General features: G+C 36.4%; 1 protein-coding gene across 1 annotated transcript in view; it reads left to right on the top strand.

Annotated features, from left to right (window-relative positions):
• Positions 1-27130, top strand: part of PGM2L1 (phosphoglucomutase 2 like 1) — a 67643-nt gene that overhangs the window by 24972 nt on the left and 15541 nt on the right. The window contains exons 2-5 of the mRNA XM_007448095.1: positions 16060-16227; positions 18461-18567; positions 19282-19366; positions 22771-22854. Coding sequence (XP_007448157.1) covers positions 16060-16227; positions 18461-18567; positions 19282-19366; positions 22771-22854 — 444 coding nt within the window. The remainder of the gene's footprint in view (positions 1-16059; positions 16228-18460; positions 18568-19281; positions 19367-22770; positions 22855-27130) is intronic.

The raw sequence follows: 27130 nt of genomic DNA, 5'->3' as shown, positions 1-27130 counted from the left end.
CATGCTGATGGGAAAGTTTCTCCTGATTGTTAGTATTTTCACCACTCCAAAATACGTATTAAACATCAGGCCATGAATCTTTTTCTGGTACAAATTAAATTAAGTATAGAATTACAGAATCTCAGTTGACAGGGACCTAGATGTCATCTTGTTTAAGCTCCTACTCAGAATTAAAATGTCTAAAGTATCCCTAATAGATAACTTCAGTGTCAGAATATCCCTGATATAGTAGACTCTTGTCTTACTTGGGAGTTAGATTCTAAAGTCAATAAATAACGGAAATTTAATAAAGTAAAAAATTACACTTGGGAAATCTTAAATTGCCTATGAACTACAGAATATGTGACTTCAAGTATCTATCTTGATACAGTTACATTACTGTATAATAATGTATATAGTAATTCACCATATATAATGGAGCACATGCACAAAATGTAATCTTTAGCAGTGCTTTGGGAGATAGGGCTAAGTATATATAGTTGAATATGTGTAAGTTAAATGTATATAAAACTATACTATGTAGAACAGTATTGTATAGGAAGAGGACTTCTGGTTCTAGTAATGACAGATGAGGTAGTTTGGACAACTTTCCTCTAACAGCTAGAAAAGATAGACAAAGTATAGATTTATAGGTGTTAATGACTCAGCAGGTTAGTCAGGAATTTCCCGTTCAAGATCTGGAAGAAGACAGAAATTCAGAGAGGTTGAGTTTAGCATTTAGGGCCACCTTTGACCTGTACTCATTTTCTGATCCAGGATGGGCAGCCAAGAGGTTTAGCAGTCTTTTTGTTAGCCTTGCTAGGATAGAGGGACAAATATTGGAATTGAGGGCCTACCATAGGTGGGAACCCTGAAAATACTGCCACTTGAATACTGGTGAATACTGTAAATACTTCCCTGTGAATACTTGTGAACTTGAACTAAACATCCTGCACACAGACTGCATCCAGCTCTGAGTCATTTGGAACCTGAAAAGTGAATTAAGGGAAACCTGGATTACTAGTGTCTTCAGGTGCTTGGAAGAAGCAAAAAAAAAATGTTCCCTAGAGGGAAGTACCTTCATCCCAGGTTTCAAATTATTCCTACTAATAATGTTTCAAATATAATATTCAATACAGAGTCAAAGATAACCAGACACACAAGGAAACAAGTCAACATGAACAAGAACCTGAAGAACCAACAGATAATAGAAACTCCTGAAAGGGCTCTTTATACTGTAGTTATCAAATGCAGGCTTTAGTATTATTTTTTTAATATTTATTTATTTATTTGGCTGCACCAGGTCTTAGTTGCAGCACACGGGATCTTCGTTCCCACATGTGAGACCTTCGTTGCAGCACGCAGGATCTTAAGTTGCATCATGCAGGCTCTTAGTTGTGGCATGCAGGATCTAGTTCCCTGACCAGGACTCAAACCCGGGCCCCCTGAAATGGGAGAATGGAGTCTTAACCACTGGGCCACCAGGGAAGTCCCAAATGCAGACTTTAAAATAACTATGCTTGTCAACTTCCCAATTAAAAATTGGGCAGAGAAATGAAAATGATACAAAAAAGACATAGTATATTTTAATAGAAATTATGGATCTGAAAAAGTGCAATAACTAAAATCAAGAATTCAGTGAATGAATTTATAACATTTCAAACAGAATTGAAGAGAGAATTAGTAAACTAGAAGATAGGTCATGGAAAATATTCAGAATTGAAGGATGGAATGACAAAAGGATGAAGAGGAAAATAAAGAAGAAGGCATAAGACATAAGATGATACAGTGAAAAAGTTCCAACATACATTTAATTGAAATCTCTTAATGAGAGGAAAGAAAATGAACTAGAAACAACATTTGAAGAGACAACAGCTGTGAAATTTCCTAAACTGGTGAATGACATCAATCCACAGGTAAAAGAGTTTAGGGTTAATTTGTACTTTCTAAACTTTTCTCCCTGATTATATCATCCTTCCATATAAGGAAATTATATCATCCTTCCATATAAGGAAATAAAGGAATAAAAAGTTTAATGACCACTAATAAAGAAGAGTCTATTTCCTTTTAGTTTTATTTTTCTGTGCATTTGTATGTATCCATTTTATAAATTTGAAATCATATTGCACATATAAAGTATATATACTTTCCCCCTTAATATATCAAGAATTTTTTCCCATATCATAGAATTCTAAAGTTATTTTTAATATACTATTCTAATACACTATTACATCATACTTTTTATGTAACTGGTTTTCTATTGGATATGTAGTTTGCTTATATATATTTTTTACTATTACAGACATAATATAATAACAAATTTTATATACTCATGACTAAATTTTAACATGCATCTATGATTATTTCCTTGGGATAAGTTTCTAAAAAAGAATTGCTGGATCAAAGGCTATTAATATTTAAGTTATATATAGCATTGGCAAATTGTCATCTGAGATATTGTATCAGTTTATACTCCCTCTATGATAGATTGTATTTTTCAAAGATGGCTGCACCCATATATATTATATATATGCATATATATATATGCATATATATTATATATATTATATATATGCATATATATTATATCACTATATATCATTTTTTGGTATCATATGCATTTATCTTTTTCGTATCATATATACATATCCCATCTCACATGCTATAACTTTGGCACACCTCAGTTGAAAGGTAGGGTCTATATCTCCTCCCCTGACACCTGGGTAGATCTTTGTAACTGTCTCCAGAAATGCAGTATAGTGGAAATGAAGCTTCCTGACTTCCAAGGCTAGGTCATAAAAGGTAATGTGGCTTCCACCTGGCTTGCTTGCTCTTGAGATACTTGCCCTTGGAACCATGTCACAGATAGTGTCCACTGTAAGTATTCCTGTTGAAAGCCCCAGCTAGCCCCATCCTGGCTGTGCCCTTTCTGAATTCATGACCCACAGAAACTGTGAGAGATAAATGATTATTGATTTAAGCCACTAAGTTTGGAGTGGTTTGTTACCCCTGCCATAGTAATTTATATACCCTCCATTTCCAGCACTGGGCTTATAATTTTGAAAACTCTTAATAAAGTTTCTAAGTGAAAATGGTAATTTTTGTTTCCTTCGTTTCAAGGAAGAGGCTATTGGGTAGGGAAGTTAATAGTTGGCAGGCTGACTATAGATATCATTTCAAATTTAATAAATAAGTCTAATGCTGAACTCACTATCACTCTACCCTCAACCTGTTTCTCACCCTCTACCCTCCAATTTCTACTCATTTTTCACTTCAGATATTACTTCCTCCAGTTAGGTTTCCCTGACTCTGCTGTCTATCTTTCAATCCATTATGGGTTAGAGACTTATCTTGTGTGCTCCTATAGAACCCTATTACTTACTCCTATTTTAATATTTTTTATATTCAATGTGGTAATTACCCTTTTACTTATCTTTATGCCTCAGTAGATCTTGAGCTTTGTGAGAGCAAAGACAGTGTCTTCTTCTTCCCTATAGTGTTTCCTGTACCTAGCACATAGTGTGTGCTTAATAAGTAGATAGTTTTGATTAATTCAACAAATATTTGTTGAGTGCCTACTGGGTACCAGGTTCTGTTCTCGGTACTGAAAATATGGTAATAATTAAAACAAAGTAATATTTTTGAGTGATCACGTGAAGTATATATTTGTGATTTAATTTAGCCTCACAGAAAAACATGAAATTATTTTTCCAAAGGCCTTTATCTTGAAAAATATATCCACTTAATTAGAAAATTCATTTCAATTGGGGATTCTTATGTTTGATTGCATGATAACCTGTTCTGATATTTTCTCTCCCTAATATTTATGTTTCCTGAAAGAACATGGCTATTTTGTCACCATTAATGACTCATAGTCAACACATCTTCTGTGTACAAAGTACAGGTTATGTACTGTGGGGAATACAAAGTTGTTTAAAATATGGTCACTACTATCAACTGAAGGTACCCCCACCCCCATTATGTAATTGATTACTCTTTTTAAGGAAATTCCCACTATCATCTGTTAACTTTTTTCCTAATACTTATTTTTGAGTGACATTTCACTTAGAGTTATAGGAAAAATACAGAATAGCAAAAATATATAGTTATTTCCCTCAAAATATTTGCCAAATAAGGACTTTGATGAATGTTGCTTTAATGTATGAATGGCAAGAAGAATGCTTGGATAGGTAGGAGAAGGAGGAATGATAGGGGATGGAATTCAATGTTTTGAAGAAGTATTATATTGGGTGTCAAGAAGGCTCAACCTTATTTCCCATTGGGACACAAACATCACTTACTGTATTAGGGTACAGTGTAAGCTGTTATACCAAGGGCTATAAAATGTAATGGCTTAAAGCAGAGAGAAGATAATTTCTCTCATAACACTCAGAGGTCAGTGGCAGTCCAGGGTTGGTATGGGGTACCTGTGCCATCCTCAAAATGTGACTTCCACTATTGATCCAAGGTGTCTTCAGCCCATGGGAAGAGGAATAAGACTCAGGAGAGTGTACACTTAATCCTTTTCAGGGAAAGACCTGAAAGTGGAACATGTCATTCCCATTTTCATTCCATTGGCCAGAACTTAGTCACATGGTCACACCTAGCTATAAGGTAGACTGAAGTATAGCCCTTAGCTGGGCTGCCATGTATGTACCCAACTGTATGATTAAAGGAGAGAGAAATATTGGGAGACATCTAGCAGTTGGGTGCTATTACCAATCTGGGGTCCTCAGATTCCTGACTTATTGTCAAACTTTTAAAACACCTTAGGAAACTTATATATGTGTCTGTTTATAATCCAATTAAAATTCTAAGTCTTTTTGCTTTTGATTGGAATTAGGAGTGTGTATGGTAGTACTCAAGATATACTCAGTTCTTAGCAATTGGCAATTGTCCTTGATTGAAAAAAATTTAATAAATTGATGTATTTTATTGGACAAAAAAAAGTTCCAAGTATGAACTTTATTGGAGAAAAAGTTAAATAGAGAGAGACAAGGAGTTTGAACTGTTGACTAGATTCCAAAGTGAGTCTAACAATCAAAATGTTAGGGTTTGAAGAGATCTTTTCTTTCTTCTGCTTTTAAAAAAAAAAATGCACATAGAAAAGCTATATACTGGAATGAGATCTTTTCAGATTAAATTCCAACCCCTAAGTTGTACTGATGAGCCTCAGAGAGAAGTGACCTGTCCAAGGGCTCATAGTTTATTTGATAGAAGAGACTGGGTAAAGAACTCTTCTATGTCTTAGTCTATTAAAGAAACTAACAACATTATGGAAAGAGTAAGCCCAACCAGGATACTGCATAAGCCCTGAAGATACAAACATAGAAAGTGAAGTGATTTCTTTCAATCTACCATTAAAAAAAAGTTTTGAGGAGTATGCGAGTATCCCTCTCTGAATACTAATTTTATTAAACAGGTCAGATTAACTGTGGTAACAAATACTCCAAAATTTGTTGGAGTATTTGTGAGGTAGGAGGTAGAGGGGAATTTTGCTCTGTGAATCTTTTGTTCCATCTTGATGCTACATACTCCTGGAAGTCCTTGGAGCCCTCTCTCTTTCGTGGGTAGATGGGGAAAGAGAGGATTGCGGGGGTAAGGGAGTGTTTAATGGGCTAGGCCTGGAATGCCACACATCTCTTCTACTCAGATCCATTGACCAGAACTCTGGCGCATGAACTCATCTAGCTCTAAGGGAGACTGGAAAAAATATTCTAGCTGTGTGCCCAGGAAGTAGAGTTGAACATAGTAGACTCAGTAGACTGTGCTGTGTTAGGAAAAAAATCTGTAAGTTAAAACAAAGACTTTATGTAATCTTAAGTTTTAAAATAAAATGATTAATGTTTTTATATTTCACACGAATATTGGCATAATCAATATTATACTTAAATGATAACAGTGTATTTTATTTTTATTTATTTTTTGAATTTTTGAAATTTATTTTTTTATACAGCAGGTTCTTATTAGTTATCCATTTTATACACATCAGTGTATACATGTCAATCCAAATCTCCCAATTCACCACCCCACCCCACCCCCTACCCCACCGCTTTCCCTGCTTGGTGTCTATATGTTTGTTCTCTACATCTGTGTCTCAATTTCTGCCCTACAAATTGGTTCATCTGTACCATTTTTCTAGGTTCCACATATATGTGTTAATATACGATATTTGTTTTTCTCTTTCTGACTTACTTCACTCTGTATGGCAGTCTCTAGATTCATCCACGTCTCTACAAATGACCCAATTTCGTTCCTTTTTATGGCTGAGTAATATTCCATTGTATATATGTACCACAACTTCTTTATCCATTTGTCTGTTGATGGGCATTTAGGTTGATTCCATGACCTGGCTATTGTACATAGTGCTGCAATGAACATTGGGGTGCATGTGTCTTTTTGAATTATGGTTTCCTCTGGGTATATGCCGAGCAGTGGGATTGCTGGGTCATATGGTAATTCTGTTTTTAGTTTCCTAAGGAACCTCCATACTGTTCTCCATAGTGGCTGTATCAATTTACATTCCTACCAACAGTGCAAGAGGGTTCCCTTTTCTCTACACCCTCTCCAGCATTTGTTGTTTGTAGATTTTCTGATGATGCCCATTCTAACTGGTGTGAGGTGATACCTCATTGTAGTTTTGATTTGCATTTCTCTAATAATTAGTGATGTTGAGCAGCTTTTCATGTGCTTCCTGGCCACCTGTATGTCTTCTTTAGAGAAATGTCTATTTAGGTCTTCTGCCCATTTTTGGATTGGGTTGTTTGTTTTTTAATATTGAGCTACATGAGCTGTTTATATATTTTGGACATTAATCCTTTGTCTGCTGATTCGTTTGCAAATATTTTCTCCCACTCTGAGGGTTGTCTTTTCATCTTGTTTGTAGTTTCCTTTGCTGTGCAAAAGCTTTGAAGTTTCATTAGGTCCCATTTGTTTATTTTTGTTTTTATTTCCATTACTCTAGGCGGTGGATCAAAAAAGGTTTTGCTGTGATTTATGTCAAAGAGTGTTCTTCCTATGTTTTCCTATAAGAGTTTTATAGTGTCTGGTGTTACATTAATCCTTTTTTTTTTTTTGCGGTATGCGGACCTCTCACTGTTGTGGCCTCTCCCGTTGCAGAGCACAGGCTCTGGACACGCAGGCTCAGTGGCCATGGCTCATGGGCGCATTTTAAGTTTCATTAGGTCCCATTTGTTTATTTTTGTTTTTATTTCCATTTCTCTAGGAGGTGGGTCAAAAAGGATCTTGCTGTGATTTATGTCATAGAGTGTTCTGCCTATGTTTTCCTCGGCGGACTCTCAACCACTGCGCCACCAGGGAAGCCCTCTAATCCATTTTGAGTTTATTTTTGTTTATGGTGTTAGGGAGTGTTGTAACTTCATTCCTTCACATGTAGCTGTCCAGTTTTCACAGCACCACTTATTGAAAAGACTGTCTTTTCTCCATTGTATATCCTTGCCTCCTTTGTCATAGATTAACTGACCATAGCTGTGTGGGTTTATCTCTGGGCTTTCTATCTTGTTCCATTGATCTGTATTTCTGTTTTTGTTCCAGTACCATACTGTCTTGATGACTGTAGCTTTGTAGTATAGACTGAAGTCAGGGAGTCTGATTCCTCCAGCTCTGCTTTTTTCCCTCAAGGCTGCTTTGGCTATTTGGGTTCTTTTGTGTTGCCATACAAATTTTAAGATTTTTTGTTCTAGTTCCGTAAAAAATGCCATTGGTAATTTGATAGGGATTGCATTGAATCTGTAGATTGCTTTGGGTAGTATAGTCATTTTCACAGTATTGATTCTTCCAATCCAAGAACATGGTATATCTCTCCATCTATTTGTATCATCTTTAATTTCTTTCATCAGTGTCTTATAGTTTTCTGCATACAGGTCTTTTGTCTCCCTAGGTAGGTTTATTCCTAGGTATTTTATTCTTTTTGTTGCAATGGTAAATGGGAGTGTTTCCTTAATTTCTCTTTCAGATTTTTCATCATTAGTGTATAGGAATGCAAGAGATTTATGTGCATTAATTTTGTATCCTGCAACTTTACCAAATTCATTGATTAGCTCTAGTAGTTTCCTGGTGGCATCTTTAGGATTCTCATGTCATCTGCAAACAGTGACAGTTTTACTTCTTCTTTTCCAATTTGTATTCCTTTTATTTCTTTTTCTTCTCTGATTGCTGTGGCTAGGACTTCCAAAACTATGTTGAATAATAGTGCTGAGAGTAGACATCCTTGTCTTGTTCCTGATCTTAGAGGACATGCTTTCAGTTTTTCACCATTGAGAATGATGTTTGCTGTGGGTTTGTCATGTATGCCCTTTATTATGTTGAGGTAGGTTCCCTCTATGCCCACTTTCTGGAGAGTTTTTATCCTAAATGGGTGTTGAATTTTGTCAAAAGCTTTTTCTGCATCTATTGAGATGATCATATGGTTTTTATTCTTCAACTTGTTAATATGGTGTATCACATTGATTGATTTGCATATATTGAAGAATCCTTGCATCCCTGGGATAAATCCCACTTGATCATGGTATATGATCCTTTCAATATGTTGCTGGATTCTGTTTGCTAGTATTTTGTTGAGGATTTTTGCATCCATATTCATCAGGGATATTGGTCTGTAATTTTCTATTTTTGTAGTCTCTTTGTCTGGTTTTGGTATCAGGGTGATCGTGGCCTCATAGAATGAGTTTGGGAGTGTTCCTTCCTCTGCAATTTTTGGAAGAGTTTGAGAAGAATGGGTGTTAGCTCTTCTCTAAATGTTTGATAGAATTCACCTGTGAAGCCATCTTGTCCTGGACTTTTGCTTGTTGGAAGATTTTAAATACAGTTTCAATTTCATTATTTGTGAATGGTCTGTTCATATTTTCTATTTCTTCCTGGTTCAGTCTTGGAAGATTATACCTTTCTAAGAATTTGCCATTTCTTCCAGGTTGTCCATTTTATTGGCATAGGGTTGCTTGTAGTAGTCTCTTAGGATGCTTTGTATTTCTGCAGTGTCTGTGGTAACTTCTCCTTTTTCCTTTCTAATTTTATTGATTTGAGTCCTCTCCCTCTTTTTCTTGATGAGTCTGGTTAATGGTTTATCAATTTTGTTTATCTTCTCAAAGAACCAGCTTTTAGTTTTATTGATCTTTGCTATTGTTTTCTTTGTTTCTATTTCATTTATTTCTGCTCTGATCTTTATGATTTCTTTCCTTCTGCTAACTTTGGGTTTTGTTTGTTCTTCTTTCTCTAGTTCCTTTAGGTGTAAGGTTAGATTGTTTATTTGAGATTTTTCTTGTTTCTTGAGGTAGGCTTGTATTGCTGTAAACTTCCCTCTTAGAACTGCTTTTGCTGCATCCCATAGGTTTTGGATTGTCGTGTTTTCATTGTCATTTGTCTCTAGGTATTTTTTCATTTCCTCTTTGACTTCTTCAGTGATCTCTTGGTTATTTAGTAACATATTGTTTGGCCTCCGTGTGTTTGTGTTTTTTACGTTTTGTTCCCTGTAATTGATTTCTAATCTCATAATGTTGTGGTCAGAAAAGATGCTTGATATGATTTCAGTTTTCTTAAGTTTACTGAGGCTTGATTTGTGACCCAAGATGTGATCTATCCTGCAGAATGTTCCATGCTCACTTGAGAAGAAAGTGTAATCTGCTGTTGTTGGATGGAATGTCCTATAAATATCAATTAAATCTATCTGGTCTATTGTGTCATTTAAAGCTTGTGTTTCCTTATTAATTTTCTATTTGGATGATCTGTCCATTGGTGAAGTGAGGTGTTAAAGTCCCCCACTATTATTGTGTCACTGTTGATTTCCTCTTTTATAGCTGTTAGCAGTTGCCTTATGTATTGAGGTGCTCTTATGTTGGGTGCATATATATTTATAATTGTTATATCTTCTTGGATTGATCCCTTGATCATTATGTAGTGTCCTCCCGTGTCTCTTGTAACATTCTTTATTTTAAAGTCTATTTTATCTGATATGAGTATTGCTACTCCAGCTTTCCTTTGATTTCCATTTGCATGGAATATCTTTTTCCATACCCTCACCTTCAGTCTGTATGTGTCCCTAGGTCTGAAGTGGGTCCCTTGTAGACAGCATATAGATGGGTCTTGTTTTTGTATCCATTCAGTGAGCCTGTGTCTTTTGGTTGGAGCATTTAATCCATTCACATTTAAGGTAATTATCGATAGGTATGTTCCTATGACCATTTTCTTAATTGTTTTGGGTTTGTTTTTGTAGGTCCTTTTCTTCTCTTGTGTTTCCCACTTAGAGAAGTTCCTTTAGCATTTGTTGTAAAGCTGGTTTGGTGTTGCTGAATTCTCTTAGCTTTTGCTTGTCTGTAAAGCTTTTGATTTCTCCATCGAATCTGAATGAGATCCTTGCCAGGTAGAGTAATCTTGGTTGTAGGTTCTTCCCTTTCATCACTTTAAATATGTCATGCCACTCCCTTCTGGCTTGTAGAGTTTCTGCTGAGAAATCAGCTATTAACCTTATGGGAGTTCCCTTGTATGTTATTTGTCGTTTTTCCCTTGCTGCTTTCAATATTTTTCCTTTTTATTTAATTTTTTCCTATTTGATTACTGTGTGTCTCAGCGTGTTTCTCCTTGGGTTTATCCTGTATGGGACTCTCTGTGCTTCCTGGACTTGGGTGGCTATTTCATTTCCCATGTTAGGGAAGTTATCAACTATAATCTCTTCAAATATTTTCTCGGGTTCTGTCTCTCTCTCTTCTCCTTCTGGGACCCCTATAATGTGAATGTTGTTGTGCTTAATGTTGTCCCAGAGGTCTCTTAGGCTGTCTTCATTTCTTTTCATTCTTTTTCTTTATTCTGTTCCACAGCAGTGAATTCCACCATTCTGTCTTCCAGGTCACTTATGCATTCTTCTGCCTCAGTTATTCTGCTATCAATTCCTTCTAGTGTAGTTTTCATTTCAGTTATTGTATTGTTCATCGCTGTTTGTTTGTTCTTTAATTCTTCTAGGTCTTTGTTAAACATTTCTTGCATCTTCTTGATCTTTGCCTCCATTCTTTTTCCGAGGTCCTGGATCATCTTCACTATCATTATTTTATATTCTTTTTCTGGAAGGTTGCCTATCTCCACTTCATTTAGTTGTTTTCCTGGGGTTTTATCTTGTTCCTTCATCTGGTACATAGACCTCTGCCTTTTCATCTTGTCTATCTTTCTGTGAATATGGTTTTTGTTCCACAGGCTGCAGGATTGTTCTTCTTGCTTCTGCTGTCTGCCCTCAATGTATTTTATTTTATTTTATTTTATTTTTCTTTTCCTTTTTTTGTTCTTGCGTTATGCGGGCCTCTCACTGTTGTGGCCTCTCCCATTTGCGGAGCACAGGCTCTGGACGCGCAGGCTCAGCGGCCATGGCTCACGGGCCCAGCCGCTCCGCGGCATGTGGGATCTTCCCGAAACGGGGCACGAACCCGCGTCTCCTGCATCGGCAGGTGGACTCTCAAGCACTGCGCCACCAGGGAAGCCCAATGTATTTTATTTTAAAGCTTATTTTCTACTTTTGGAGTAGTTAGCATCTTTATTTCCTGGATATGATTTTTATATTCACTCAGTGATTATTATTCAACTTTTATTAAACCAATTATTATTAAGTAAATCTCACTTTATATGACAAGTATAGTCATTCAAGTGTTTTATCTAAGCCAATTTAGCTTATGCTAATTTCTACAATTTTTTTAAAGATGGAGAAATTAAATTTAGAGTTACACCAAAATCATTTTAAAGGGAAAAAAATGATTGGTTTTAAGAGAGTGTATTTTGGACTCAGGAAGCATCTGGTTTGGAAAACATGTTCTGCTTCAGGACTCTAGACTTGGATCTCCAAGCTGGCTGACCCTCAGAATTGTAAATGTCAGTTGCATTCACCCTCCAGATTTTCAGATTGCAGTTTCCTATTTTAACTTCTGTCTAGAAATAAACTTAAATTTTTTTCTCTGTAGTTAATATAAAACTGATATTTATTGTTTAGACACCCATCTCTGTCAGAAGCATTTAAAAGTGTTACAGATTTGTAATTTTAGATATATTTGAGTTACTAAAAAATCAATTTTATATGTTGTCTCCTCTTTAGATGTTTAACAATATTAAGATTTGGAATTGTTAATATATGTTATGTTGTTTTAGATCTATTCTAATCTTCTAAACAATGAGATTCATATTTTAGATTGCTTTTAAGCTGTTAGGTTTAGTAGTAGAATATTAGTAGAGATTCAAACTGTATAAGAATTATAAAAATACTATGTTTATAAAAGTAGTAGGAAAGAAGATTTACAGGTGAATTCCTCATTGGCAAACTTGATTTGTCTTATTTAATGACGATTACGTACTTTTTTATATACTTTTATACACATTTATATTTGTTATGCATAAATAATACAGAAGCCCCCTAATTATTAACAGAATAGGTTCAGAAAAGCTTGGGTGAGTCCAAAATGAGCTTTCATAAGTAAACGCTAATACTTTCATTTCATGGCAGGCAGAGTTGGCGTGATTTTGGGCTGATGTGAGCTTTCTTCACAGTTATGAAAGGCTTTAAGAAGTTAAGTTTGTTAGAAGAGGCACTTCTGTATATTTAAAGTGTTGCCTTTTTTGTAAATCTGTTCTTTCATGTTTTCTTTGAATTTGGGCCTTATGGACCTACAATATGGGAAAAAAAAAAAACCCTCCACACAGTATTATGTAAGAAGACACTTTCTTGTCTTCAGTTCAACCGTATATAGTTGCAGCAATCCATATGATTAGAACCAAAGGAAAATTTTTGGTATACAGGTAAAATTTGAAAATAATGCATGGCTTTAATTCTGTATTCTTTAGCTTACTGATTCATACTAAACAACCAGCTTCATTTCCGATGAAGTGTAGAACATGCTAGTAGTCACTAAAATCTCTTTGGATTTTCTTCAGGGTTCCTTTTTTTTTTTTTTTTTTTTTTTGCGGTACACGGGCCTCTCACTGTTGTGGCCTCTCCTGTTGCGGAGCACAGGCTCCGGACGTGCAGGCTCAGAGCCATGGCTCACAGGCCCAGCTGCTCCGCGGCATGTGGGATCTTCCTGGACTGGGGCACGAACCTGTGTCCCCTGCATCGGCAGGCGGACTCTCAACCACTGCGCCACCAGGGAAGCCCTATTTTTTTAAATAAATTTATTTAGTTTTGGCTGTGTTGGGTCTTTGTTCCTGTGTGCAGGCTTTTTCTAGTTGCGGCGAGCAGGGGCTGCTCTTCATTGCGGTGCACAGGCTTCTCATTGTCGTGGCTTCTCATTGCGGAGCATGGGCTCTAGGCGCACATACTTCAGTAGTTGTGGCATGTGGGCTCCGTAGTTATGGCTCGTGGGCTCTAGAGCTCAGGCTCAGTAGCTGTGGTGCAAGGGTTTAGTTGCTCTGCGGCATGTGGGATCTTCCCAGACCAGGGCTTGAACCTGTGTCCCCTGCATTGGCAGGCAGATTCTTAACCACTGCACCACCGGGGAAGCCCGGAAATAGTATTTTTTTAAAAAAATAATTTTGTAATTCTTGAGAACCTTCATATATTATAGTTTATAAAAATCATGGTTATTTGAAGATTTTAACAGCAAAATACTACTGTAATTTCATCATCCAAATGGAAAATATATGATAATCATGGCTACCTAGATAGACTTTTAATTACATTTTTAAATGTTTGGAATATCAACATCTAATTTAATGTCTAGCTATGAAATAGTAGAGAAATCTGACTTTAAAGTAGATTTCAAATGACTGTCACCTAGTCACTTAGCTCTTTTTACCATAAAGATTTGCTTATTTCTAATGCATCATGATTCTTTACCCATTTTTATTTTTCTCCAATTTACAGGCTTTTTCAGAACCAGGAATTAGGTTAGAACTGGTTGTGATGTATAACAGAAAATAGAATTTTTAGGCCCTACTCTAGTAGCTGTGCAATAAATATTAGGAAGTATACTCAGTAACCTAATAGCGTTCATGTCTGGTGGATCATTTTTATATTTATACAGCTGTAATAAAAAGGAATATTTTTTGCTTTGTAGCTGGAGTTAAATTATTATTAGAAGCATTATTAACCTGCCCTACATAATTATTTTGTTCACAGTGAGATGGTATAGGCTTTAGAGCCAGACCAACCTGGATTCAAATCCTGTCTAGACCTCCAATATTAGCTCAGTGTTACAAGACTCCTTCTCTAAATCTTAATTTCTTCATCAGTACAATGGTAATAATACTACTACCAGTAAGATACTGCAGTGAATATTCTTGTATGAATGAATCTTGTTCATGTGAAGGTATTACTGTGGACAGAGAAATCTATGGGCCAAAAGGCATATGCAGTTTAAATACTGATAATTGCTGCAGAATCACTCTAAAAAGACTCCCAATTTCAATGTAACTAACTGTATGACACTGCCTTGTACCCTCTATAGTACTGAAGTTTTTCAGTCTTTTCAATTTTTGTCTTTCTTATAACCTATTTTTAAATGTTAACTCTCTTTAAGTCTCTGACCTCTGTATCAAATCTGGCGAAATCTTAGACATTGGAATAATATATAGTAGCCCAGATAATCTTATTATTTAGATTTTTCTCTTAATAGCTATTCATATTTTAATGTAGGCTCTATATTTGTTAGTTTGTGCCATTTATGAAATAGAGACTCCTTGAGTCAAGGCGCTCTCTCTATGTGTGTGTGTGTGTGTGTGTGTGTGTATACACATTTTTTTAACATCCATCTAGTTTAAGCAGATTACAATTTCAGTTGATCAAAACTTCCATGGCTTCTCATTAGTTTGTGGCATGTCCTCTGGTCACTTTAATTTCCACTATCCCCAGAATACCTTTTGTTTAAATTATATATTAATATGATTTTATTTCTTTACAAGTACAAATATACTCTAATATTTAGCGTCTTTCAAGTGCCTTAGTTTATCATTCTGAATATTCATTGTCATTATATAGACTGTAGATGTAGACAATCTCTGCAGTTAGTATGAACTAAATCCATATTATGTATGGTATGGAAGAGAGAAGTTATGCTTTACCTTATTTTCTTATTATTTGACTCTTTCTCCTAAAAAGAAAATACTGGAAAATTCCATTTAAGTTTTATTCTTATTGTAATTGCATTTCTATTCAAAACTTGCTACTCATTTGTGAAGCACTGTTTTACACTGTTTTACAGGCACCCTCAGCTTTATGAAAATAAATTGAAGTATGTGCTAATGAAATACAAACCCTAAAATAAAGATGTTGGCATGTCTTGCTTCACAAGCCAAATTTGGACTGAATTTTCATTCTCACTCTTAACCAAGTCCATATTTAACACTTAAGACCTTTTCATGGTCAACTTTTGCTGTAGATAAATTGAACGGTTTTCTGTGACTTTAAAGAGCAGTAAGGCTTATCTGGCCATTTTGAATTACAGATGTTCAGGAAGTATTTAGTAGGCATGTTTTTGTTTGTTTGTTTGTTTGTTTTGTTTTGTTTTGTTTTGTTTTTTGCGGTACGCGGGCCTCTCACTGTTGTGGCCTCTCCCGTAGTGGAGCACAGGCTCCGGACGCGCAGGCTCAGCGGCCACGGCTCACGGGCCCAGCCGCTCTGCGGCATGTGGGATCTTCCCGGACCGGGGCACGAGCCCGTGTACCCTGCATCGTCAGGCGGACTCTCAACCACTGCGCCACCAGGGAAGCCCAGTAGGCATGTTTTGATGGCATTTATCTAATAGCTTCCATATTTCTTTTAAAACTTAACATAGACTTTAATTGATATCATTTTTGACTAAGAGGTTTATTTTGGATCCATAGCTCTTGTCAATTTGTTAAAAAAAATCTTGAATATATTATTTTAAAAATATGACAATTAGAGATATGTAAATCACACTCAATAGGGTCTGGCCTCTTTGGGGACTCAATAAATGGCAGGTGTTTTTTTATTATACATATTAATAAGTAGCACTGTGGAATGTATAGTCAACGTAGAACCTTGTTATGTATGAATAATACTTATTGCTTCCTCAGAAGGGCTTCATATTAGGACTCTACTTGTGATCCTGATTAAGTTTTAATACATCTTTTTTATAGAATCCCAAGACAAAAGAGCAAATTGAAAATCTGTTAAGGAATGGGATGAACAAGGAGCTGCGAGATAGACTTTGTTGCCGAATGACTTTTGGGACTGCAGGACTTCGTTCTGCTATGGGGGCAGGATTTTGCTATATTAATGATCTTACAGTAATACAGTCAACACAGGTAAGTATTATAAATTATAGTATGTGTACTTTTATCACTCTATTTTTTGCTTTATAAATTAGTTTCTTTTCTTAAAAAAAAAAGGAACAAAAACAAAAAAAAGCTTTATATCCAGCAAGATACTCTCTTGTAAATAAAAAATGTAGAATAAATTCTGAGTTTGATCTTGCACAAGACTGATCTTAGAGGTCATTTATGTATCTTTAGAGTCACAGACTGGCTTTCTTATTAAGTTATTTTGGTTGCCATTGTCAATTTCTTGACAATGTTAAAACCAGGAAATGGATATTGAAACCAGGAAATAGATATTGACATTTCCATTTAATACAAAGAAACAAATTTAGATAGAAAGAAGGTGATTGCTCATTTTGGCCTATGGCCATTGGTAAAGATTAACCAGAGCATTTGGAAAATTTAGTTGAAAATATTTCCTTTTAACATGGTTTTCCATATATTTTGAGAGTTAAGACAGTGTTGATATGATACAATTTGTTTTATTTCTCCCCATTTTTATGCAACTTATTCTAGAAACAGATTACTTTTCTTTCCAGTGAATCATCCTTAGTGTTTCAAGGAACTCCACTTTTGAGGCCAAAATGCATTTAGCATATACTAAAAATAGTTCTGAACTAGAGAATTGTTCAGTAGATATAATTCTAATTGATACTGCTGAACAGTAAATCACCTTTACCCTTATTCTGAGGGAATTCTCTAAATCCAGGGGCTAATGCAGGGGATCAGGAACAAAGGATGACAAGATGACTGAATAGGTAGGATACTTGCCTCCTCCTGCCCCCATCCCTTTTCTTTTCTTCGTCCAGAAACGCTTCAGTTCGATCTTTTTTGTATGTTGGGTTTCCTTATAAGCTTTCATTTTAACTGAAGATTCCTTGACTTCAGAAAAAGGAGTGGAGGAGGTGTTTGAAAATCAATTTCTACAGAAGTGCAAATTTTTACAGGAGTTGAGATTCCATTATTTGAAGTGGAAAAGCCAGATGGAATCTAATTCTTCAACCCTAGTTTTTTTCAGAACCTATGTATAGATGGATACGAGAAGATGGATTTTTACACCAGAGAATGAGATTCTGTGAGGTTTTAGGATAGTATCATCATTAGAAATAAATAAGTTGGTGAAACTAGTCAATTTGGGCTATATTGCATGCATGCTTGGGCGCACACACACTCGTAGGGAGTAGGTTAGGAAGAATAATTATACTTGAAAGAACCATGAAAGAAGGGTCCAGAAGTCACTGGGGTCTCATCTGGTGCTGCCACATAGTTGCTTAGAGTCCCTGCCATATAGTAGGTCTTCAATAAATCAGTATAACATAGTTTTGGTTGAATGGATGGCTTTGGGTAAGTCATTAAATGGAGCTTCAATCTTATTTTGTTTCCTCTTTTTTGGAAGAAATGTTGAAAGACAGAGACAAAAATAGAACTGGTATCTTCATTTCTTTCTTTTGGGGGTTGTTGTGAGGATTAAATGTGGCAACATCCGAGAAAGTAGTTTTAAAAGGACCGTAGCAATATGAAGTGTTATTTTTACAGACAGAAGTGTTTATTAGAGTTAGCAAATCATTCATAAGATAGTTAAATGGTGTTTTGGCTTATTATTGTGATATTTTCAATATTAAATACTTCATTTCATTTTTTTGTCACCCTTGACTGCAAATTTTCCTCATTTATGAGATTTTCTTTCTGTGAGGTTTTAAAACTAAAGAATGGGATCAGCCACCTTAAGAAATGTTCTAATGAAGGTTTATGTTGCTGATTTTAAATATTTGTGTCATAAATTAGATCAAATCTTCTGGTTAGCTTCAATCTTATGATTTAGCAAGGCCTAACATGGTCAAAATTTTGTTCTCTAGAGCCTTAAGGCAAGAAACAATTTCTTTTGGCTCTTCTAACAAGTTTTTTTTTTTTTTTTTAGCATTCTGACTCTCATGTCCCATCTTTTTTCCCCTAATGTTTTATGTATCGTATTGGATTTAAGTTACTTAATTGATATTTCTGTGGTATTAAATGTGTCTGAAACTCCAGGAAGTAGGTGTTTATCATCTCATGTTCGAGGACTGAACATTGTTCTTCTCACATTGGTAACCATGGGCAAAAGGAGGAAGCCAGTTCCCTGAGAGCCAATAAGCTGCACACCACACATAAAAAGAATAGCCCTTAAGTCATAGAAAATGTAGGCATTAGTCAGGAACTAATTTTCTGTGTTTATCTGCTTCAGGGGATGTACAAATACCTTGAGAGGTGTTTCTCAAACTTCAAGCAAAGAGGTTTTGTCGTGGGGTACGACACCCGGGGTCAAGTAACCAGCAGCTGCAGCAGCCAGAGGTACAGTGTTAATTGTTTCAGAGATTAAGCTGGATTGGAATAAAACCTTGAAAAAAATGTTATGCCCAGTTGTAGGATTTCTGAAACAGGAAACTGTCCAAAAAAAATGTGATCACATGATAATGTTTATTTTAGAGCTGAAATAGAAGCATTTCAAAGATAACCTTTGGTTTTTACAGAAAGGAGTAAATTTCTAAACGTTTAGAGTTAGTGTTTAGAATGACATAGACTATGTGATGATTTTAATATTTTGGCAGAGGCACTGCATAGGAGGATTATGTAACTTGCATTCTCTCATTATAGTCCTATTTGATTAGTTTTAGGGCATTTTCACACATAGATAATCATGATATAGTGATACTTTTTCTTCACGGGGTAAATAGGCATATTGTGTTTATCAAAGTCTCTGGTTTCACTTTCTTCCATGATTTTGCCTTTTGCATGTTTTATTTCATATTAAAAGAGCCATCAGAAGATGAATGAGAAGAGAGGAAGAAATTTAAATGTCAATTCTGTTCCTTGTTACTCCTTTTCAGAAAAATCTTATTTAACATTTTAAAGTTGGAGCATGAATCTTAAATAACTAGTGATTATAAGAATCGGTTGTATTATGCTACTGTATATTCAGAATAATTGTAATGCATTTATTTTATGGGAGGTTGGTTTTCAAAAAGTATGTAAAGCTAAGGACCAAGTGAAATCTCTTTTTTTTAGGCTTGCTAAACTCACTGCTGCAGTCTTACTGGCCAAAGATGTTCCTGTGTACCTTTTTTCAAGATATGTTCCTACGCCTTTTGTAGTAAGTGTGTTGTATCACTGATTTTACAGAAAAGATTGAAAAGATTGCTCTTGAAAATATTTCTTAAATCAAGCAGGATTTAAATCTTTGTCATGCATATAGTTCTGTATTAAGTGATACGAAGGACCTAAAGAAAACCAATTTTGCTCTGAATTTATTTTCATTCAACAAGCATGTGTCGAACCACCTAAGAATTTGATCTATAACAAGTTGACAAATCCACAGTCATGGCAGGATATTTTAATACTCTTCTTTCAGAAACTGATTTATCACGCCTGCAAAAATTATTACGGATAGATTTAAACACACAATTAGCGTGCTTAATCATGTGTGTGTGTGTGTGTGTGTGTGTGTGTCTGTGTGTCTGTGTGTAAACCCTGTATTCAGTGATGGTAGGATACTCATTCTTACCAGATAGGGTCACAAAGGAAATCTCACAAATACAAGATAATTGCTTATTAAGCCTTAGCCCTGGACCCCAATGCAATAAGATTTAAAATAAAGAAACACATTCGTAAGTAATTTATGGATTAAGGAAGATATAATGAAGATTAGAAACTATAGCCATCCTTGCTTTGCATGGTAGTGCAGGACTGTAAAGATAACTGTGTAAGGTAAAACCATGCAAAGCAATGTTAGTTATCAATGGGGGAAATTACGATTGTTCTGTGACCTTTAAAATTTTTTTGTCAAAACCTTAAATATACCTTTTCTCTTGATTAAAAATGTACAGAGAAAAGAAAAAAGTAATAAACTAATATTTATTTGCTACTCTGTAATTTAAAACATTAGAAGTGGTAAAACACTTTAGTGTTTTATTTCTTTTTAATACAATGTATCAGGACTGTGACCAGTGCTTGCTTCTTGTCATACAACTTAACAATATGAGTAAGCATCTTCTCTATGCCTTGCTGAATTATCACACTTCTTTCTAAGTCTGGATCAGCTTCCCACATTTTATCTTTTGTACTTTCTTTCTTTCTTTTTTTGGCTGTGCTGTGCAGCTTGTGGTATCTTAGCTCCCCAACCAGGGATTGAACCCAGGCCCTCGGTAGTGAAAGCGTGGATTCCTAACCACTGGACCGTCAGGGAATTCCCTATCATTTGTACTTTCAGTGCCATAAAATGTCTCTGAGAATTCCTTTTTTTACCAGTATCACTCCCTCTGGGACAGATTCATCCCTTTCATCACAACCACATCCTTCATTTATATCCATACATTCACCTTCACTAAGCTCACCTGGTTGCAGATCTAGAGTCTCTTGAATGACAGCAGTGTCAACGTTCCCGGTTATTTCTTCTATAACACTCCATTTATGGTCGATTCAAATGTCACTTCCACTGTTATCACTTTTGTTTCTTTGCTGCACTTTGATCTTTGTTGGCCAGTTCCTTCTTTCAGTTATCCATTTTTGCAAAATTGTCACATGGGTATATCACTGGGAGATGAGGCAACACAGCTACATGCTTTGCTGTCTGTGAGAGAGCTGACTAACAGATGCACAGTGACCAATCACTGACAGACTTGATGACATGATTGGTTACTAATCATGATGGATCTCTTATATACATAGTTATTTCAGACTGAAGAGCTAGCAGCCAGGTTTGTACTTGATGCAGTTACTCACAGTATAGCATGGTAACTAAAATTTGAGCATGTTGTTGGGAGACTGGTATTATTTAACTAAAATATGGTATCAGAAATTCATGTATACTGGAACTTTGCAAAGCAAGGACTGTCTATTTAAAACTGAGCAACAATGAAAGTAATAAACAGCAAAAACTATGGGATATAGCTAAAGCCCTGCTTAAAGGGAAATTTATAGTCTTAATGAATATATTAGGAAAAATTTTTTTAGAATAATGAGCTAAGACTTTAACTTAGTATGTTAGAACCAAGACAGAATAAATCCAAATAAAATAAAAGAAATAATAAAGATATGAGGAAAAACCAATTAAATAGAAAATAAAGAAAAGAGTGTATCAACAAAAGCGAGAGTTGGCTCTCTGAAGAGACAATTAATAAAATAGACAAAGCCTTTTGGGAAGGGTGCTGAAGAAAAAAAAGACAAAGAAAATAAAAGAGTGAATAATAAATACATAGCTATTAAGAAAAGCACAATATTCTGAATAACATAGTACAAATAAATGTGAAACTTAGGAGAATTGGCCAATTTTCTAGAATAATTAATGCATCAAAACTGATAAGAAATAGAAAACCTGAATAGACCTATAACCACTAAAGAAATTGAACTGGTTTTTATTTATCTTCTCAAAATAAAAATGCCAGGTTCACATGATTTTGTGGACAAGTTTTACCAAATGTTTGACCATTAGATAATGTCTCTATAAACTGTTACTAGTGATTTATTGGAAATATACGGAGTGGCTCGAAGAATTGAAGGAATTTCTAAACAATTAGCTCTAACGAATGACAGAAACCAGGGAGGGCCCAGAAATGTAGAACATTTATGTAGGAGTCTGCCACTGGGTTACCATTTCCAGCTGTAACTATGTGTTGGCCTTCCTCTCTTATTGCAGGTAGTTTTGCTCTAGCTGCTAGGGAAGTTATTTTTAGCACCCTTTATCACCATGTCTTTGAGTCAAAAGGCAATCTTCCTTGACTACCTATAGCAGAGACATCTTAGAGAAAGACTCTGACCAGGCTTGGGTTGTGAGCCAGTCTCTGAGTTAAATCATCAAGGGAATAGGTTACTCTAGTCAGATCAGGGTCACGTGTCCACCCGCCCATGGCCAGGAGGAGAGAAGTTAGATGTGATGGTAGAAGGAATATGGGGAACATCTTAGGCAAATAAATAATAACTGCAAAGAAAAAGGGAAATTCAACCTGGGAATTAACTTTGGGAGAGATGGTAAATTGACCTTTATATGCTATAGAGGCCACAGAGTATATGTAAGGATCTTCAAATTGGAAGGCAAGAGACCTAAGTTCTTCTCTTATATATTCTCCCTTATGATTATATAATGTTGGATAAACAGTATACAGTGTGTAAAATATGATACATTAGATGATTTCTTAAATTTACTTCCAGGTCTAATATTTTATGATTATATTCCCCTCTCATATCTCCAGAGTCTTGTGGAGTATCTGGCATATAATAGGTGTTTGTTAAATATTTGTTAAATGAACAAAATAATTATAGGACTAAGTTAAATAAGACTAGAGGGGGAAAAAAACCATTCAGTCTAACAGTTAGGTGGTTACTGGTGACCTAATATTTAGCTGGCTTTAGTTATATCCCACCCAAGGAACCTGGAGTTGATTATTGAGGTTTTAGGCTATTTATATCTTAATGTCTTTTCCAGTTATTTAATCAAAGTTATTCTTATGTCAAATGTGTGAGTAGCTAAGAAACAAATATTTATTGTTATTGTTTTTTTAGCCATATGCAGTCCAGGAGCTCAAAGCAGTTGCAGGTGTGATGATTACTGCATCTCACAACCGCAAAGAAGACAATGGATACAAGGTAAACCTTGGACTCCTCATCTTTGGTCATTTCATAGTTCTTATTTTATTTAAATAATATGTGCTGAGTATATTTTCTACAGTGAGGAGCAGGGTTAGACATTGGGAACAGAAAGATAAAAACATTGAGGCTACCCCTCAAAGAAAGTGTATCCCTAATGGCCCTTATTACGTTTCAATATGTACTATTACAAAAGTCTCTTCAATGGTCTTTTTACTTCTGATATCTTACTGCCTTTGATTTCCCCAACCCATCCCAAATCCACCCTCTCTACCATTTCAGAAATAAAGGCATTTTGTACCAAGAACTTAAAGAATAAATGGGAGTTTGATGGAAGAGAGCCGGAGGAATAGTATCTTGACCTCATTCTCCTCTCCCTCCAACCTTCTGCTGGGACTCCCTATTGGCCACAGGATCTATTTGATGTGTCAGGCTTCATGGCAGAAAGCAGGGTGGGGAAGGGTGAAGAGTGGCTCTGGAGGGGCAAACAGAAGATATGGCACAGTATTGAACCAGTGTTTGGGGCTCCTAGCTGATGAGTCCGTGATCTTATATTCTTTTTTCATCTTGTGTAGGGAGACTCCAGGCACACTAAGCTCTGTTTTACTGGGGAAAAGAATATTTAATCCTAATCCAAGATTTTGGCCCTGGCCAGCTAAATGGGTAGTGTTACCATTTATAGAGGCAGGGAAGAATCATACTTAATTAGTTTTGGACATAATTAAGTCTGAGGGATTTGTGGGTCAAACAGGCAGCAATGACCTGTAGGCAGTTGAATAAGTAGATCTGTTGCTCAGGGGAGAAATCTGCGCTGAAGTTACAGATTTTGGGATCACCGTACATATTGTATTAGAGCATATAAGAATATTTGGAAATTCTTTATTTGGATGAGCAGCCCAGAGACAGTGTAGGTTAGAAAAAGAGGTCAAGAATGGAACCCTAGGGAATATCAACTTCAAGTGAAGGGAGAAAGAAGAGGAGCTGGAGATAGGACAAAGACCGGAAGAGGCTGGTATGATAAAAACGAAAGAGGTAAGGGAGTTGCAAGGAGAGAAAGGTCAACTGTCAAAGAGAGCTAAGAACCCAGATCTCTCCTCTGAGCATCAGAATCCTGAATCCAGCTGCCAACTTAATATCTGTTGGGATGCCTAATGGACATCTCAAAATTAGTGTCTCTGAAACAGTGGTCTTGATTCCCCCCAGAGCTGCCACATACACACCCAAATGTGTTCCTCCCCCAGTCTTACCCATCTCTGTAAATTCACATTACCACCCACCTAAACAAAAACCAAAATTCATTCTTGATTACTCCTGACATTAATTTACTAACAGGTTCTACAAATTGTACATATACATCCAAATGTATATGTACGTATAATTTGAGATACATATGTATCTACATATACATCCACATATATGTAGAATATGTTGACTTCTGCCAGTACCTTCTACCTTCACTGTTCTAAACCACTGTTGTCTTTGCCTGAACTACAGCATCTTAGCTGGTCTCTTCCCTTGCTTCCATTTTTCTCCCCTGCAGTCCATTCTTCACCAAGCAGCCAGATGATCTTTTAAAATATAAACAGGCCATGGGGCTTCCCTGGTGGCGCAGTGGTTGAGAACCTGCCTGCCAATGCAGGGGACATGGGTTCGAGCCCTGGTCTGGGAAGATCCCACATGCCGCGGAGCAACTAGGCCCGTGAGCCACAACTACTGAGCCTGCGCGTCTGGAGCTTGTGCTCCGCAACGAGAGGCCACGACAGTGAGAGGCCCGCGCACCGCGATGAAGAATGGCCTCCACTCGCCACAACTAGAGAAAGTCCTCGCACAGAAACAAAGACCCAACACAGCCAAAAATAAATAAATTAATTAATTTAAAAAAAAAAATAAATAAATAAAATAAAATATAAACAGGCCATGTTAACTTTCCTGCTAAACCCAAACTGCTTACCCTGGGGCTTACAGGACTGTCTCCTGCCTGCCTCTTCCACGTTGTTTCATTCATTCTTCTCCTGTGCTCAGTACGTCCCAGTCACACTGCGGCTCCTTTCCATTCCCCCAGCTCCTTCAGTATACCAAGCCCTTTTCCCACTCTGAGCCTTTTGTGTGTTCCTCTGCTTGGATTTCTCTTCCCCAAATCTTGCAGATTTGCTTATTTTCATCCTTCAGGCTCCTTGCCCAGATATTGTTTCCGTGAAGAGACCTTCCCTGGCCACCTTATCTGAAGTGGCTTCCCTCAGTGACCTTCTCTTCATCTTATTTCCTTCACAAAACTTATCACTATCTGTAATTACCTGCTTTCTTTACGATGAATTATCTTGTTTGTTTATTGACTTGTTTGACTGTCCCCACCCCATTCCCCAATATAAGCTCATGGGTGGAGGGACTTTGTTTTGATATTTACTGCTATTGAACATACTTGTCACATAGTAGACCCTCAAAGATTTGTTTTCTTAAAGTATTCAATATAAGCACAAGGTAAAAAGTATGAAAGTTAAACCAGTGTAAAAAGTTAAACAATAAGGAGTGTTTCTCCCACCCTCCCCCTAGTATCCCTTTTCAGAAGCAAATACTGTTTCTGGTTTTGGTTTCCTTCCAGAGAGTCTATGCACGTGTAATCATGACCAATCACGTATTGGTCACTCCTCTTTTTTTTTCCCCATAAATGGCAGGGCACTATATATAGTGTCCTGTACCTTGGTTTTTTCACACAACAGTGTGAAACAGCCTTAGAGATCATTTTCTACATCAGTCCATCTATAGATAGATGGACTCATCTATCTATAGATGCCTCATCTAAAGATGCCTCATTCATCTTTAAAAACCTATATAGATGAGTCGTAATTTATTTAACCAGTCCTCTGTTGATGAATATTTCATTTGTTTCTGATCTGCTGCTTACAAACAGTGCTACAGTGAATGTTATTCTACATACATCTTTGTTCATATGTACAAGTAGACTTACAGAGTCAATATGGAATAGCAGTTAAGAGAATTATGGGACAAAGACCCAACACAGCCAAAAATAAATAAATTAATTAATTTAAAAAAAAAAATAAATAAATAAAATAAAATATAAACAGGCCATGTTAACTTTCCTGCTAAACCCAAACTGCTTACCCTGGGGCTTACAGGACTGTCTCCTGCCTGCCTCTTCCACGTTGTTTCATTCATTCTTCTCCTGTGCTCAGTACGTCCCAGTCACACTGCGGCTCCTTTCCATTCCCCCAGCTCCTTCAGTATACCAAGCCCTTTTCCCACTCTGAGCCTTTTGTGTGTTCCTCTGCTTGGATTTCTCTTCCCCAAATCTTGCAGATTTGCTTATTTTCATCCTTCAGGCTCCTTGCCCAGATATTGTTTCCGTGAAGAGACCTTCCCTGGCCACCTTATCTGAAGTGGCTTCCCTCAGTGACCTTCTCTTCATCTTATTTCCTTCACAAAACTTATCACTATCTGTAATTACCTGCTTTCTTTACGATGAATTATCTTGTTTGTTTATTGACTTGTTTGACTGTCCCCACCCCATTCCCCAATATAAGCTCATGGGTGGAGGGACTTTGTTTTGATATTTACTGCTATTGAACATACTTGTCACATAGTAGACCCTCAAAGATTTGTTTTCTTAAAGTATTCAATATAAGCACAAGGTAAAAAGTATGAAAGTTAAACCAGTGTAAAAAGTTAAACAATAAGGAGTGTTTCTCCCACCCTCCCCCTAGTATCCCTTTTCAGAAGCAAATACTGTTTCTGGTTTTGGTTTCCTTCCAGAGAGTCTATGCACGTGTAATCATGACCAATCACGTATTGGTCACTCCTCTTTTTTTTTCCCCATAAATGGCAGGGCACTATATATAGTGTCCTGTACCTTGGTTTTTTCACACAACAGTGTGAAACAGCCTTAGAGATCATTTTCTACATCAGTCCATCTATAGATAGATGGACTCATCTATCTATAGATGCCTCATCTAAAGATGCCTCATTCATCTTTAAAAACCTATATAGATGAGTCGTAATTTATTTAACCAGTCCTCTGTTGATGAATATTTCATTTGTTTCTGATCTGCTGCTTACAAACAGTGCTACAGTGAATGTTATTCTACATACATCTTTGTTCATATGTACAAGTAGACTTACAGAGTCAATATGGAATAGCAGTTAAGAGAATTATGGGGTGGGGCTTCCCTGGTGGCACAATGGTTGAGAGTCCGCCTGCCAATGCAGGGGAAACGGGTTCGTGCCCCGGTCTGGGAAGATCCCACATGCCATGGAGCGGCTA

This window comes from Lipotes vexillifer, unplaced genomic scaffold, assembly GCF_000442215.2.
Source record: "Lipotes vexillifer unplaced genomic scaffold, Lipotes_vexillifer_v1.1 scaffold640, whole genome shotgun sequence".
NCBI classification, from domain to species: Eukaryota; Metazoa; Chordata; class Mammalia; order Artiodactyla; family Lipotidae; genus Lipotes; species Lipotes vexillifer.
The sequence above is the reverse complement of the archived record's forward strand: the minus strand, read 5'-3'. Positions and strand labels throughout refer to the sequence as shown.